Genomic DNA, 15,997 nt, shown 5'->3' on the forward strand with positions numbered 1-15,997 from the left:
AGGCACCCATACTGACTGCTGTGACTCCTCCGAAACAGAAAAAACTGAAAAGCAAATAAAAGAGAAAGTCAATCTTCCAGATGGGGAAAAAACAAAAACAAAAGAAACTTAATACTGGCAACAGGATGAAAAACTGTGTTTTATAAAAAGGTAAATGTCATATTATGGGGCTATTTATCCTGTAATAAATACTGGAAATGGCTGTGATGTGGATGGTGAACTGCAAATTTTTCCGTGTGGAGTTAAACAATAGGGGGGTGCAGTGACGCAGTGAGTTTGGCCTGTGCCTGCTCTCTGGTGGGTCTGGGGTTTGAGTCCCGCTTGGAGTCCTCCTCCCCCTCCAGCCTTGCGCCCTGTGTTGCTGGGTTAGGCTCCGGCTCATCGCGACCCTGCTAGGAACAAGCGGTTTCAGACAATGTGGGTGTGTGTGTGTGTGTGTGTGTGTGTAACCAAAACTACCAAACAAAATACAAAAGTTATTTTTTAAAAACTTAGGTGATCCATACTGTAACATTTAAAAAATAAAATGTATTTTGAAAAATATATTTAGAATGGGCGGGGGGGTGCGTTGGCACAACGGGTTTGGCTGGGTTCTGCTCTCTGGTGGGCCTGGGGTTCGAGTCCTGCTTGGGGTGCCTTGTGATGGACTGGTGTCCCGCCCTGGGTGTATCCCCTCCCCTCCGGCCTTATGCCCTGTGTTGCCAAGTTAGGCTCTGGTTCCCCGCGACCCTGTTTGGGACAAGCGGTTTCAGACTGTATGTGTGTGTGTGTGTACATTTATTTAGAATGGAGTAAGTATATTATGGTAGCACAGCGAATGCGATATTAGCAGCAGTTAACAAATGTGTCCAAAGACTTGCTGTTCAGGTTCCCCATAGTGTGTAAGTGACAGAGAGACTGTGTGTGTTCCACTGATGTATGGATGAGTGACCCATTGTAAGTAGTGTATCTAGTAGTGTAAGTCACCTTCGTGAATAAGATATGTGGGCTGATAACACTACATAGAGTTCATTGGAAGTTGCTTTGGAGAAAAGCATCTGACAAATAAATAAATGTAAATGTGTCTTCTCATTCCTGTCGAACACTCAAGCAGTACTTTAGTGTAGAACATATGTACTGTATACCAGTATTTATACAAGGCAATAACTTAATAATGGGTTGTTGTAGTGCAGGGGTAATCTGACTAATTTCTTCACCTTTAAAATAAGGTCATGAAAATCAGAAATAACTGCAATCAATGATGTTTCAGTTCCATCCATCCATCCATCCACCCATGCATTTTCTTGCCCGCTTGTCCTACTAGGGTCATGGGAAGATTCAATTAATCATTTCAAAAATGATCAATGTTTTTCTTTGTAAATGGTCATTATACAATATTACTTCAAGGGCTCCTTCAGTTTCCTAATTCTTTATTTTGTTGAATATCAGCTATAACACTGTCAGGATGTTTTCAGAAACACTCCTCATAGATAAACATCATTTAACCCTTTTGCACACGCTTAGCTGTACTGGCTGTGTAGCTCTTTTCTTACAGTAAAATCCATGAAATCACAATTAAGTACTTTTTGGACACATGTATGCTGTTTATGTGGCAAATGAAGTCCAGGTATTTCTTCAATACAGCTCCACAGCTTTTTTGACAGAACTCTTCTGCATTAGACTGCTGGAAGTATCTTCCAATGGACTTCAACTGAAAACTGTGGCACTGTGTGAAAAACGAACATTTTAATTATTTCAGTCAGTCTGAACACCGTATGGGTGGCGCCACCACAGGAACTCCTGACACCCTTTTCAAACCAACAGAAATTCATACATTGGGACTTGACAACATCTCTTGTTATATGTAACCAGCACTGTCAACAAAATAAGGAGAAATATCCTTCCTCACAAAGTTTCTCAGATACAAGAGCATCCCAAACCTGGCAGTGAATGTACTTTCTGCTAAACCTGCTCACAATACCCAGCTGACCTTAAGCTTCAGTGCTGTCCTCTGAGATGCACGCTCTACTTAAGGGTAGAGAATAGAAGAGGTAGAAGAGTGCTGACGGATATAAAAATACCACACCTTTATGCATCCGTGGTGTAAAATGATCACTATCAGGGGGCATATCTCGCCTCATTGCTTGCCATAGCTGTGTGGGTCGAGATGATTTAAATGGCTCCCGCCTCGTCTTTGTGATTACGTAGCAGTGCGGAGGGAACATAGTAAAAATATACCTGAAAACTCAGATCTGATGGCATGTTCTACAGGAGGGTATTCTAATTTCACATGCAGAGCTTCACTAATGCAGGAATCCCAGCGCCTACAAGAAGAAGGTAATGAGGGGAGGAAGGGGTACAATGAGTGGGTAGTGGAAAGAGTGAGTCTATGGGGATTAAATGCAATATATGGAATATCAGCGCAGGTGACAGATTGGAGTTATTCTGTGTCTGTTCTGTGGCTTTCTCTCCTCAGTGGGTGCTCCTTGGGTGGATGAAGAGCATTTCACAGGTATGTCTTTCATCAAAACACATCTTGCTTCTGTCTGAAAAGAGGAAATAACAAACTCATCTTTGAAACAACTTTTTGGGATTCTTTTTGGATGGTTATTTTTTTAAAACCAGGAGTCAGTCTTGAATGCATCTGAGAAAAATAACTCTGTGATACTGAGTTAAAAGAGCACTAACTTGATGCATACATGAAGAGCGCCTTGTCATAAAGATATTAATGCTATGGTCATACAGCTAAGCTAGTGAGCAAAAGACTGTCGATTCGAAGGTAAAGTCCAACTCCATTTATTGTTAATGTATAAAAATTGTTTTTTCATTTGTTCACTTAAATATATGTCAAAATTTCTAATGTATGGATTCTATTATTGTAACTGAAGGTCTACAGTGTTTCACCTAAACTGCCACAATATAACAATCTATGATTCATATCTATGATGGCAGGTATCAAGTCTGATGCTTTGCTTACTTATATTGATTTTGTTGACTTCTTCCTCAAAGTAATGTACAATGTTAGCTAATGTTAAGCTAATTATACAGTTGGGCCATTTTTACTAAAGCAATTCAGGGTAAGTACTTTACTCAAAGGTACTACAGCAAGAGGTGGGATTCAAAACTGGGCTCTTCAGCTGCAAGGTGTTGGCTCCAATCACTGTGCAATTTGTTAGCCAAGCTCGAGTTTAAAACGTATATGAACTGGAGCGTCCTTACGTTTTTGAAAAGGACATATCTGCATGACTATAATGACTCATTTCAAGGGCTTTTATGATCTGTTGTTTTGTTGATGAGAAATGATATTGGATGAAAGAATGACATGTGAGGAAAAGATGTAGAACTTCTTACCTGAATGGGTAGGAGAAATTGATGGCAATGTCAAGGTCACTCTCTGACTTGTTGACACATTCCACGCTAACCCGTAGCTGGCCCGAGAACCCACCACATGTTGCAAAGGCAAAAATGGCAAAAAGCTGGAGGGGAAGAAAAGATGCAATGTTAAACGTGTTACATGTGTGTCAGGTCTCCTCCATGAGGATGCCGCTGCCATCAGGCACACACCAGTTATATCATGTACATTTGATAGGACTCTGCAGGAGAACTGAAATTATATACATCGTACTCTACATTACAACTGCCTGCTAAGATCAGCATGAGTCCAAGGAAATGGTGTTGTCATTATATAAGCATCTTCAGCCATGTTCACACATCTTCACATCTTCAGCCAGTGTTGTGACATTCTGGCTGTTTTGGTTCCGTCTTCCACTGTTTATTTATTCCAAGTTACATTTGGATCGTAGGTTGTTGTCCATTTCAGCAATGCAGTCCCCCAAAGCTTTCTGGAAACTTGCTTTCCCATTATCACCAGCTCTGCTGTCGCACCTGTGTTCCAGGGACTAACAAGACCTTCTCTCTCTGTCAAACCGAGTTTTTAAAGCACAATGACAGCTGTGGTGTTGGGTGTGACAGTTCAATAGAAGCTGCATCGGCTAACTATGATGTTTCCTCAGAGGAGAAGTATATAAGCACCCATTATCTTACATTTATATTTATTGAAAAAATAAATAAAATTTCCGAGTCTGCAATGTCCAGTTTTCAGAGAAAATTTCATATATTTTTAAAGTGTGATACAACACAGAGCTCAGTGTGGACAGCGGAATTCACTCGGTGGCAGTGGCCTGCTGTAGGTAGAGTCCCTTGTCTTTGCTCCATGAGGCTAGTGCTACAACATGTTCTTTACTGAAATATGAAGCTAATTTACATCAGCTAAGAACCAAAACTTACTCTCTTTGGCTAACCACTTGACCTGGTCAAGGTCACAGCAGACCGGAATCATTGGGTGCAGCGCGCTCACACACACACAATGAGTGATTTAGCACTGCCAATTCACCTGAACCGCATGTCTTTGGACTATTAGAGGAAACAGGAGCACCCACAGGAAACCCATCCGGACATGGGGAGGGCATATAAACTCCACACAGAACTGAACCTACACCTGAACAGCTCAGGTGCTGTCAGGTAGTAGCACCACCTGCTGCACCACTGTGCTGCCTGAAGTACACACACACACACATTTTCAGAACCGCTTGTCCCAGACGGGGTCGCAGATAACCGGAGCCTACCCGGCAACACAGGGCGCAAGGCCAGAGGGGGAGGGGACACACCCAGGACGGGACGCCAGTCCGCCGCAAGGCACCCCAAGCGGGACTCGAACCCCAGACCCACTGGAGAGCAGGGCCCGGTCCAACCCACCGCTGCCTGAAGTACTGAAGGTATAAACCGATTAACATATAAACAAAGGGTCGGTGCGATTATTCTAAGACCCAGAGACACACAGTCTACATGTTAAAACTCATCAGATTTCTGATTTTGGACTAAGAATGTCATAAAAGGATGGCATGCAACACAAAAAATAGATGATCAAAATCAATGCACAGATTTATAAGCAGATTTACACCGAGGCAACATGTGTCCAGCGGCAAAGATCAAAATAAACAGATACTTACACAATCAGTGTTTAACTGCAGCAAAGATTCTTCCGTGCGATTTAATAGTCCCTGAGCTTGATGGCTGAATAATGTAAGAGCCTTATTAATCGCTGCACATCTCAACAGCTATTCCTCTAAAGGGACTGAATCCTTCAGCAAGAAAGTCACAGACCCCTGTATTTTACCACTACATGACCTACTCTCTGCTTTTCCATGGAGCTGAAACATTTGCATAACTGCTCTTTAACAGGAGCTACTCATTGGTGACTTTGAAATGACCGATGTATAGCTTTCCTATTCCAGTACAGTCCAGAGATGTGGTGTCAGTGCTATAGGATAAGCTAAGGATCTGTCATGAAGGAAAAAAAAAACTATTCACTACAGGACAGAGCTGACCTGTCTTACCCTGCACTTACAGTCCTATTGTTGGTTATCAATCGATTAGATTTCATATTGAATTAGGTGTTGGGAACACAAAATGTGCTAGGTCAAAACCCCTTATTAAATTCCATGTCTTTCAAAGTGACAAGGAAAGACACCTACTCAGCTTACTTTTAAAGGGTTGTCATAACTCTGCTTTCTGCTTGTAAGATAGCAGATGTTAAAATTATTCATTTTATCTACTAAATACAAATTCCTTTCTACAACACACCTTTAAAGCATAAGAAGGATAGATGTTCAGAAGCAAAACTGTATGTAATGTTTACAGTAATTACTATGGTGCTTGTTATTGTTTCACAATATCTATCTAATTGCCAATTAAATCACTTCCTTTACCTGCAATTTGTGGACAAAAATGAAAGGTTTGCTAACTGGGATAAATCCTCAATTGTTTGTTGCCTGTGATGCTAATGATGGAACGTGGTCCTTTTCAGTTAAGACATAATTTACATTTAAAGACGGTTCAAATCATGGTTCCTGTCTATTAAAGCTTTTTCTGAGTGGACAGCTCCACCTGCATGGTCTTTAATATATTCAGAACACAGACAATGGAATTTAATCTGTTTTGCCAGAGCTCACCAAAAAACTAGCACTGATTGGAGTGCTATGGAAAATCATCAGAACAATCCAGAAACTGTTAACACTCCAGTCCAGCGAATGCAAAGTCACCTCAATCCAGCCGATCCAGGGACAGTGAGTTAAAAAAGTTTACATTGCACAGCACATGATATTCACTGCCTTTAAATTCTAAATGGTGACATTTAAATTTATTCATTTACCAGATGCTTTTCTCTAAAGCAACGCACATCTCAAAGAAAAATACGAGTGCATTACATCAACAGATGGAAAGGTTTTTCTGCGTTGTAACATTTCAGAGGAGGAAAGACAAGAATGCAGGTTGAACCTATGCTTGCAGAGGATAACCAGTTAGCAGTCCAGCACCTTAACCACTAAGCCATCTAAACACTCCTCAAGGTTATGCCTTGTGTGCAAGAATAGAGTAAGGTGGTGAATGAACATACTGGCACGCAAAGTTCTTGAACCGGACTGATAACTGTATGCAATCTATCCTGATAGGGTCTTCAGTATTTCATTACCTATTATTGTAGCAGGTGCAGTGCTGCTTGAAAGTATGCAAACCCTACAGGGATGGTCATTTTTCCTGGAAAAAAATATTAAAATAATGTATAAAATCTAAATCTTTAACATAAATTAATAAAATGAATAACAGTGACCTGATCTACTTACCTACCTGGTGTAACCAACGCAACTTGGGGTTCACTTATTTTTGCACCTGCACTACTTCTGTGTTTCTACTACACGATTTCCTCTAAGGCAACATATGGAATTGCTCACTACACATCTATTATGTCAGATGACAAAGACTGCATCTCATTAAATAATGTGGTTAAATTAAGTGACTCAAGAGATTCACATACTTTCAATCAGAACTGTATATGCAACTCTTTATAAAAAGCCTCTCCATGAACCATCTGTTTACTATTGTAATATTTAGTGTAATATTAATTATATGTCACTGATGAATGACATGAATTAGTCCATTAACAAAGCAGTTTCTAGACAAAATCATGAAAATGGTAACGAATAAAAAATTACAAAATACACTGAGACAATCATTTTGATTTTATCACCTGTGGAATAACCAATCTTATCCTGTTATCATTCTGTACACAGGTTCTGTGGCTTAAATTCAAATAATTTTATTTGCATTTATTTACAGTTTTGACAAAATATCTGCATCAATGCCTAATTAAATCCTTGCTAAAGATTCATTGGATTGCTGGCTTTTCCTAGAGCAAAAAATTAGATGCTGGGGGTTTAGATGGTAAATATGATACATTAAAATTAAATCTTTACATGACTACCTTAAAGTGTTCTTCTTGATGAGGGTCAGTGGGCCCCACATTTTTAATTTTAATGACTATTTTCGCATGTTTTTAAAAGGTAAGAAAATATTTTTCATAACAAGTTTGAACAATTTTTAGTGGAAGATCAAAGCCCTTCAGTGATGTTCTTGTGTGGCCATAACATGAGACCAGTTGGGTTTATTCATCTGATGTCTGCAATGAGCTATGTGGCTCTGTGTCTTTCCACACTGACTTCAGGTTGACATAATTTTGAAAGTGATGCTACATGTTTTTGTGCCATTATTCTGCCTTCTCATGTTATGAACATTTGATTTGTGAACCTTTACAGATACAAACATATGTTGGCTTAACTTTCTAAGGAGGCTCAGCTCCTTTGGATTGTGCAGGCTCCTGTTGCTGATATTTCACCAGTTGTGACCTGTGCAGTCCGTGTGCAGTGAAATGTTGGAGCACCCAAAAGTCTCAGCAAGATAATCAGGAAGGCTCCAGCCATCCTAGGAGTGAAGCTGGACTCCCTGGTGGAGGTGACACACAGGCAAACTCTGAATACACTCTGGTCCATAGTAGACAATTCCTTCGCAGGCTACCATAATAAGGTAAAGATGCACTTTCAGCAACAGGTTGGTACAGTTGTGGTGTTCCAAGGAGTGCGACTGCAGGTCACTTCTACTAGTAACCATCAGGCTCTACAATGAGTTCTCAGACTGCTAGATGATGTCTTAATGAACAAGTGCCACTGAGACTCCTGTGTCCTACCACACCCCGTACCACCTCACTTCAATCCGCTCCTCCCTCCCTTGGGTTTAAGTGTTTATTCAATCCCCAACTTATTCATTTTGCCACTTACTTCACTTGCTAACTTATTTCTACATTTGTTCATTTAGCTGACACTTTTCTCCAAAGTGACTTACAATGTCAGTGTATTTACTTTACATAGTACACTAGTACATTTACTTACCCTTTTGAATAACTGGGTTTTTTTTTTTTTTTTTTATACATCCAGAGGCAGCAGTTTTAACCATTACACTACCAGCTGTTCTTTGTATGTATATGTACCTATATGTCATATGTATGTATAAATGTATGCTGTATATTGTATTCTGCTGCAACCAAAGTAAATTTCCCTCTGGTATTAATAAGGTTTTGTTTGTTTGTTTGTTTGTTTAGTACACTATTTACTTATTTTTAATTGTATTTTCTTCACTCATCTATTTTCTGAAATTTGTCTGTTATGGAGTGAACGCAATCTGCGTTTCAGCATCCTGCTGCTAGTTGCCACCAAAACACACTCAAAAGAGAAACAGAATCCTACATTCTACATTCTACATCCTACATTCATAGATCCTACATTCAACTCGCTTCCCTCAAGTTTACATCTCATGCTGTTGCCTATTGAAAGGATGAAACAGACAACAGTCTGCATTTATTAGGCGTTTTTGGAAAAAAGATATTTAATTTTCAGCCATTTTAATTTTGTTTTAATTTTAAAGCAGAGCAAGGATAATCGAAATTTGACAGTGAAAAGTCAAAGTACTTTTTAATGTATTACAGCTTTTAGCCATTTATAGAACCAAACCTGTAAAGACATGAAAGCATGTCTGTATCATTAACCTTTTGATTATGTTGATAATAAAGAAAGTTGAAAGCGATCAGAATCTGACAAATACAGCACATAATTATGGGAGGAACTGGTCAGTTAAGGTATGATTGAATTGTTAAGCTTTGGATGATTGCCAATAAAAGGACTTTCGACTTTCAAAAAGATCAAACTTCAAATAAATTACTGCTCTTGATAGTGTTCATAAGTCCAGAAACCAATGCGCATATTTTGTCATATGTATGAAACATGAATGTGCAACATGCTAATGAATACTGTTTAATGCCACTATAGCAGTCAATACACTGTGCATGATAAGACCATAAAGCTTCTGGACACCTGAGAGGTAAAAAGCAATTCTGAAGAACACCCGGGATATGGGCATGATGGGAAGTGTTACTCACAAAACCTGAGATGGTTGGTCTCTGGGCTAAACTGAATTATGGCCCCGAACAGTAGTAATGGAGAGAGACGAGATGAGTGGGCACAGGCCTTGAGAGCTTTAGTGCTTCTGTCAGGAGTAATAGGTGTCAAGCGCCCAATTATCTAATCTATGGAACTCCAAGATAAAAAAATGTTTAAGCCCTCATTATGCATGCAACATACTCACAATATGTCAGCTCAGGGCCCGCTTCACACATGATGGAGCTGCTTGTTGCTAAAGCTAATCCTTAATCTGCTCCCTCTCTCTTCCTTTGCCAATTAAGACAAGCAATAGAAAATAGCAGCATCCCATAAAAAATCTCCAAAGCTACTTTTATTAGGGGCCATGGAACCAGGGAACCTTATGCTTCTGTTTGCATGGATTTGTTCCGCATTACTTTTTAACTGTTGCTTTATGGAAATTGTGTAACAAATGTGTAACAAAGTGCACTTATTTTAATTTCAGTTGGTCGTTGGGCTGACTAATGTACCGAATTTAGAAAGTATTTCAATCCTCCCGGATTGTCGCTGTTGTTCCTCTAACAAGATGTATAACCTCCTCATTCCAGCTCTGTAGAGCAAGCCACATTATCCCATGGTAAGAACTATGTGAAGATCCAACTGTTCATACCCACAATTTAACAACAAATGGCAGATCAATGCACATTTTGAAAGGTGTTTGATACAATCTGGTTAATAAACTAATTGCCCGATTAAAAAATGGAATGTATGTTCTATGCTTAAAACACAGGAGGGTATTTAGACCTTGCCTTTTTGTCTCTCTTATTTGGCTCTCTCTAAATGTAGCTCCGATTCTGCCACAGTGAAACTGTGAAGATACGCAAGGTAAGGCGGTCTTTCCTCGATTTACCACAAATAGCCTACCTTTTCACTTGCTGGATTTGGTTTTCAATTACCGTTGAAATACTGTCATATTTCTTTTAGTGTGTTGCAGTCAGCTGGCAAAAACGGAGGGTGTGTTGAGAAAAACCAACAGGAAAACACAGGCGAGAGACACATTCCTCTGTTACTTCAAAATATAAAAATTGATGGGTGGATTACTACTGTGCTTAACACCCTCACACTGACAGTGTCTCCGCAGGTTTTGTTACAGAGGATTGTTAAGATGTTCAACTGTATGAAATGAGTGGTTTGTGCTGCAGCCCAGCCTGACTGGTTGACTGGTGTAAAGTTTATCAAAGAAAGCAAACTGATTACAGAGCATCATTTACTGGTTTGAAGATACAGGGCAAACTATATAATTTCCCAAATGTATTTTACTGAATGACACTAGACTCTTATATCTGAAACAATTGCATACGTATTACTAATCAATTGAATGCTAAATCTGCATTATATGTGAAAAAAAGATGAGATGGCTACATATATGCAAAAAGTGAAATTATGAAACACCACCAAAAACTGAGATTTAAAAGTTAAAATAGCTATTGAATACTTTTTTGAACTTCTTGTAGCATACATGATAAAAATCTTTTGATATTTAATTTTTAGCTATACAATTAAAAAGGAAACATTGTGAAGAATAAACCTTCCCTAAACAATGAAAATAAACATTACCTATATGACACAAATTGACGTCAAACCCTAAAAAAATTCCCTAGGTTAAAGCAATCTTCACTCATTATGAGCACAAAATAACAACAAACACGGTTATGAAAGTATATGCGGGTTATCTACAGGAAGGCTGTATGAATGCAGGGGGCCGTTAGGCAGCTATAATGGAAAGATTGAGCATGAGCGAAGCAGTGTCATGCAGGACCTGATCGCTGTCAGAGAGCGACAGGCTGCTCTGAGTTATGTAGAATATGCACTACAGGGGGTAGCAGGGTTCACTGCAGCCACACATTCAACCGTATCTGGCAGAACATAGAAAATGAGACTTATTTCAGACTTATTGCTGGGGGCGCAACAAGGACCACTTCAAATTCAAGTGAATATTTCTGTTCTAGTCATTCTCTTGTTGCACACCACTGAAGAAGGAACGGTCAAAAATTAAATGAAATGTAAGGATGAACATTTAATAGCCATACCAAAATGTGAAAAGCAGCTATATGCGGTTGAATATGTTATTCATAGCGGAAAGCCCTCTTGACTTGCAGGGTGGGCAGCTAACTTGAGAATGAACGCACTCTAAATCCCAAACCTGAGTGATGTCACACATCTTTATTCGAGAAAGCGTAAAAGGCCACTGTGAAGATGATACACGGCTTAACTAAGGAGAGTAAAACAGATGAATAATTCAAACAGAGTCAGAACACAAGCAGGGGGCGGAAAGGCAGCCGTACCATGGAGGAGCTCAACCTGTTGAAACACAGGAGCCCTTTGGTACAAAGCAAAGAGAGGGGTTACACAGCTGTAAATAATGAATATCGCAGCTGTTCCGTTACCAATAACAGGCACATCGAAAATGTTATGGGGTCTTCAGCAACACATGGTATGACATAACATCTATGTGCCTCTTCGTATTCTATTTCATCTTATTTCGCAAGCACCATCAGACCAGAGAAATAAAAAAAAAAAAAAAAAAACCCAGAAACATAAGATGTTTTTCAGTGCTCAAAAAAGCATGTCTTACAGATAGTTATTTGTTCTGATGGCTTATAAAGCTACGCTTGAAATTGTGAATTGGGAAAAACATCAATGCCTTTGGTTTCATGAACGCCGATGAATAAGTCCAAAATAATATAACTGAAATGTCCTAAACAGTAAACTTCATTAAAAAAAAATTAAAAAAAAAAAAATAATTACTGGAAACAAATAGTTTTACAAAAATAACTGTTATCAAGTCTCAAAAGAACCCATAATAAAACAGTTTACTCTAAACTGAACATGTTATTATAAAATCTGAAAATTTGTTCTACAATAATGAAATGGGAGAAAAATACACAGAGAGACAACAGAAAAGAAAGAAAAAACAAAACTTACCGGAGCAAATATCACCATACACATTTAAAAATAGAGAAGACAGCCCAGATCCAGTCCACAATATTGTTGCAGCTTCTTTCTCATACTACAACTGCCGCTGCTAATTGTATTTCTAATGAAAAAACAGATAAAAGGTGTCTATAGGATCTCTCCAGAAGACAGTGCAGAACTGCTCGCCTCTGCCTCCCTCTGATGTGGAGTCGAGAGAGGAGGCTGAGATTCAGAGCTCAGACAAAGTGAGGGGAAGCACCTATCAGATGCTCAGCCTTCTCACACACACACATGCACACACATAAACACAGCACACATGCGCGAGCACTCTCTCTGTCACTCACACACACACACACACACACACACACACACACACACACACACACACACACACGCACACACACACACACGCACTCACTCACACACACATGCTCGGACCAAGCGTGCACATCACAGATGACGGCTCTGCAAGCAGCTTCCTCACGAGCGCTGCACATGCACACAGACACACACTCATTACACACACACTCCCAATCATGCAGTTGGTTAGTCTGCTCTCTGGGCCCATTTTACTCCTTGTCCTTAAATCAAGAGAAAATTCTTCACCATTACACACAACGTAAAAAAAAAAAAGACACAAGGTAAAAAGTACAGTGATTATTTGTTGAAAATTAGAATAATGAAGTGAATAATACAGAACAGGAACTGCAGTGTTTTGGCAATAGAGCAGTAATACGTAGCAATCAACACACACACACACCATCTAAAACCACTTCTTCCATACAGGGTTGTGGGAAGCCAGAGCCTAACCTGGTAACACAGGGCGAAGGGCTGGAGTGGGAGGGGACACACCCAGGGCAGGACGCCAGTCCATCGCAAGGCACCCCTAGCAGGACTTGAACCCCAGACCCACTGGACAGCAGGACCTGGTCCAACCCATTTCACCATTGCACCACTGTACCCCCCCTCCCTTAGCAATCAAGAAAACATTTTAAAAACTTGAAAAAGACAGTTTAAATTTGTTCATGTTTCAAACCAAATAATTCTGTCAGTGGCTCTCATTGCAGGTAATCACCTGGATGCTCAAAACTGTGAGATTAATTAGAATGTCAGCACTCTAACTGGAAGATAAACAGCAGCTCAGTAAGGCTTCATTATCTGTGTGGTAAACTTATTACCTTCACTTCTGTCATTACATGAATAGAAGTTCATAGTTGAGTCATCTAGAGGGTGCAGTGTGGAGTTTCTAACAGCTTTACAAGGGCACAGACAGACAGTATGAAAGGCGAGAAAAAAAGAATGTGTCAGTACATTTAACTTAATGCAGACTGGTAGCAATGTGTTAATATAACTTGATTATCTTTATTTAAATGCAGAAGGCAGGTCTTTTCTGTCAAGAATCAAGAAAGGGATTTTGAAAATTAAACTCACTGGTTCTGAAATACCAGCTGCACTTTCACCTTCCTTTGACAGGTCTCTACAGACATACAGGCAAGATTCCTGTCAGATTTCACATCTAGAGGAAGAAAAGATGTCAAACCCAAAGATGTGTAGGATGTTTAACTCAAAAATTGACCAGGTATCTCAGCTTCTTTGAGATTTCACTAATTAACACTTCGGAAAACCACTATACTCAGTTGCAAATCTCTATTGAAACTTAACTTTCTTAGCAGACCGTTCGCTCATTTGCGCTAAAGAGATTTGTACTATGCTTTTGCAAATGATCTTTGCCTAAATTAATTCTGAAAGTGGAAAAGTCACAAACCATTGATCAAAATCCTGAAGTCATTCCAGAAAATGGCTTGAATATTTCACAGAAATACTTCGTCTGGCAACTAATTCATTTACGTAATAACCGAGTTTAATCAAGTGACCATAGACTACCAAAAGAATGGAGACCTTCGCCAGAACTCCCAGAACGACGAGTCCGTCAGCCGTTTCTGCTAACAGAAACGCGCATGAGTCAGTCGTAAAAGTGCTTCTGTTCCCACAAATACAGGTCGGCGTCGCGACATTCTCGGTGTTGATCTTTCAAGCACCTCGGGCTTCATCCTTTAATGAATCTCCTCGCATCACGAAAACCCCCCACACTGGGCTCAGGCAGTCGGGCTCGTGCTGTACGTTCGGCTCTCCTTGGCGGAGACGGCTGTCCGAGGCGCTGAAATGTTTGCCCTAATAATGATGAGGTGGTGCACGGTGTCTACACGAAGCAGAGGTGAAAAGATTGCTGTGGGAGAAACTGCAGTAAATCAAACTATCCAAGTACGATTAATAAGCAGAAAAAGGCACAAAGGGGGGATTGCGTCACACCTATTTGCATTTTTGCTGCCACCAGGGGGGAATACAACTCCGGCACTTATTATGAACACACAAGTTTGCATACTGGAGGAATACAAACAAAAGTGCGGAAATGAGCTAAACGGGTGGGAGTCGCTGCCGTCCATCTCAAGACGAGAGCAAATTACAAGTCTGGGGCTGAAGCGCTCTGGGATTTTGCGCGAGCCGAGCCGAGCGGAGCAATAAACAGTGGGCGTAGCTCCATCACGAAAGCCGATGTTGTTGCTAGCATGTTGGGAGTGCACTACTGGAAGAGTCCAGCCACTGAGCCGGCTGGTGAGCGCAGGGTTGACACTTGTCTCCTTGTTAAGTGTCAATCAATCCGCCTGTCACGGCTACAGCTACAGTGTCTTCCCAGGGGCTCTGTAGTGCAATGATGGTAGACACTAACATCTCGGGACATGTACTGTCCTCCCACAGGAAACTGAATGTATAAATAAGTGTTGCAGTGTTGAGGATGAACAAGAATAAACTGGTCAGGCCGCATCTGTAATTCCTTTGCCAAAATCAACCCCCGTTGTTCCAGTTTGATAGCCACGAAAGTCATCGTGAGACAGGACTCTACCTGGCGTCAATCAAAATTTTGAGTATGATTTCTAGAAAGAAATTTTCTGCAGCAGCAGGTCACAGATGCAGGATGCTCGCGGGTTTCCCGGACTATTGCCCAGGTGTACTCTAACTTTTGCTGGTGCTGTGAATCCATTTTCCTTGCTAAGCAGGCAAGAGGCGTGATTGAAGTACGGAGCTCAATGGTAGATCTGAACCTGACTGAGCTCTGTCACCGGTTCACACACAAAGCGACAACTCCAGCTTGTTACACTGCCCATTTGGCTTTAAAAGCGAACTCCTTTTCAAGCACGCTAGCGAGAAAGGTCCCATGGGCTGCTTAAAAAAAACATAATCACCACAATTAGTGCTGACATCTAATTAACATTCTACTTCCTTTCTCTATTAGCTGCAGCTGGATAGCCAGCTTGCTGGAGCAAAAACGTTGCAGCTAAGTTTCATTGGACTTGATCGATGGGGAAAGCTGATATAAAAGAGGGAACCATTAATAGATTGTTCAGCTGGAACATGGATAGATGTACAGGAGCGCCACAGAAAAATTAACCAGATGCGAAAGAGCTAAATTTAGATAGGATTCCTAATTACATAAATATTGTCGCATTACGTAACATGTTTTACCTGTCACTGTAGCAGCCTCAGAGACATTAATGGAGGTACAATTTTGAAGAGGAGCAACAAATGCATAATGACAGCGTGAATTCTCGTGCTGCCTATTGTTTCAAATCATATGCATTTGGTGACGGTGAACCACAGAACGGAATTTACTTTAACACAACAACGAAAGAGAACCTGTATCCAGCATTGCCTCTGTGAAGTTGCCATGGTAATACTGGCAC

At 40.3% G+C, this 15,997-nt stretch overlaps 1 protein-coding gene across 1 annotated transcript in view; it reads right to left on the reverse strand.

Moving 5' to 3' along the window:
- LOC108939104 (synaptoporin-like) overlaps positions 1-12,590 on the reverse strand; it is a 20,502-nt gene extending 7,912 nt beyond the window's left edge. The window contains exons 1-2 of the mRNA XM_018760242.2: positions 12,267-12,590; positions 3,331-3,455 (exon numbers count right to left, since the gene is read on the reverse strand). Coding sequence (XP_018615758.1) covers positions 3,331-3,455; positions 12,267-12,290 — 149 coding nt within the window. The 5' untranslated portion in view covers positions 12,291-12,590. The remainder of the gene's footprint in view (positions 1-3,330; positions 3,456-12,266) is intronic.
- Positions 12,591-15,997: the final 3,407 nt, after the last annotated feature.

This window comes from Scleropages formosus, chromosome 2 (assembly GCF_900964775.1).
Source record: "Scleropages formosus chromosome 2, fSclFor1.1, whole genome shotgun sequence".
Taxonomy (NCBI): Eukaryota; Metazoa; Chordata; class Actinopteri; order Osteoglossiformes; family Osteoglossidae; genus Scleropages; species Scleropages formosus.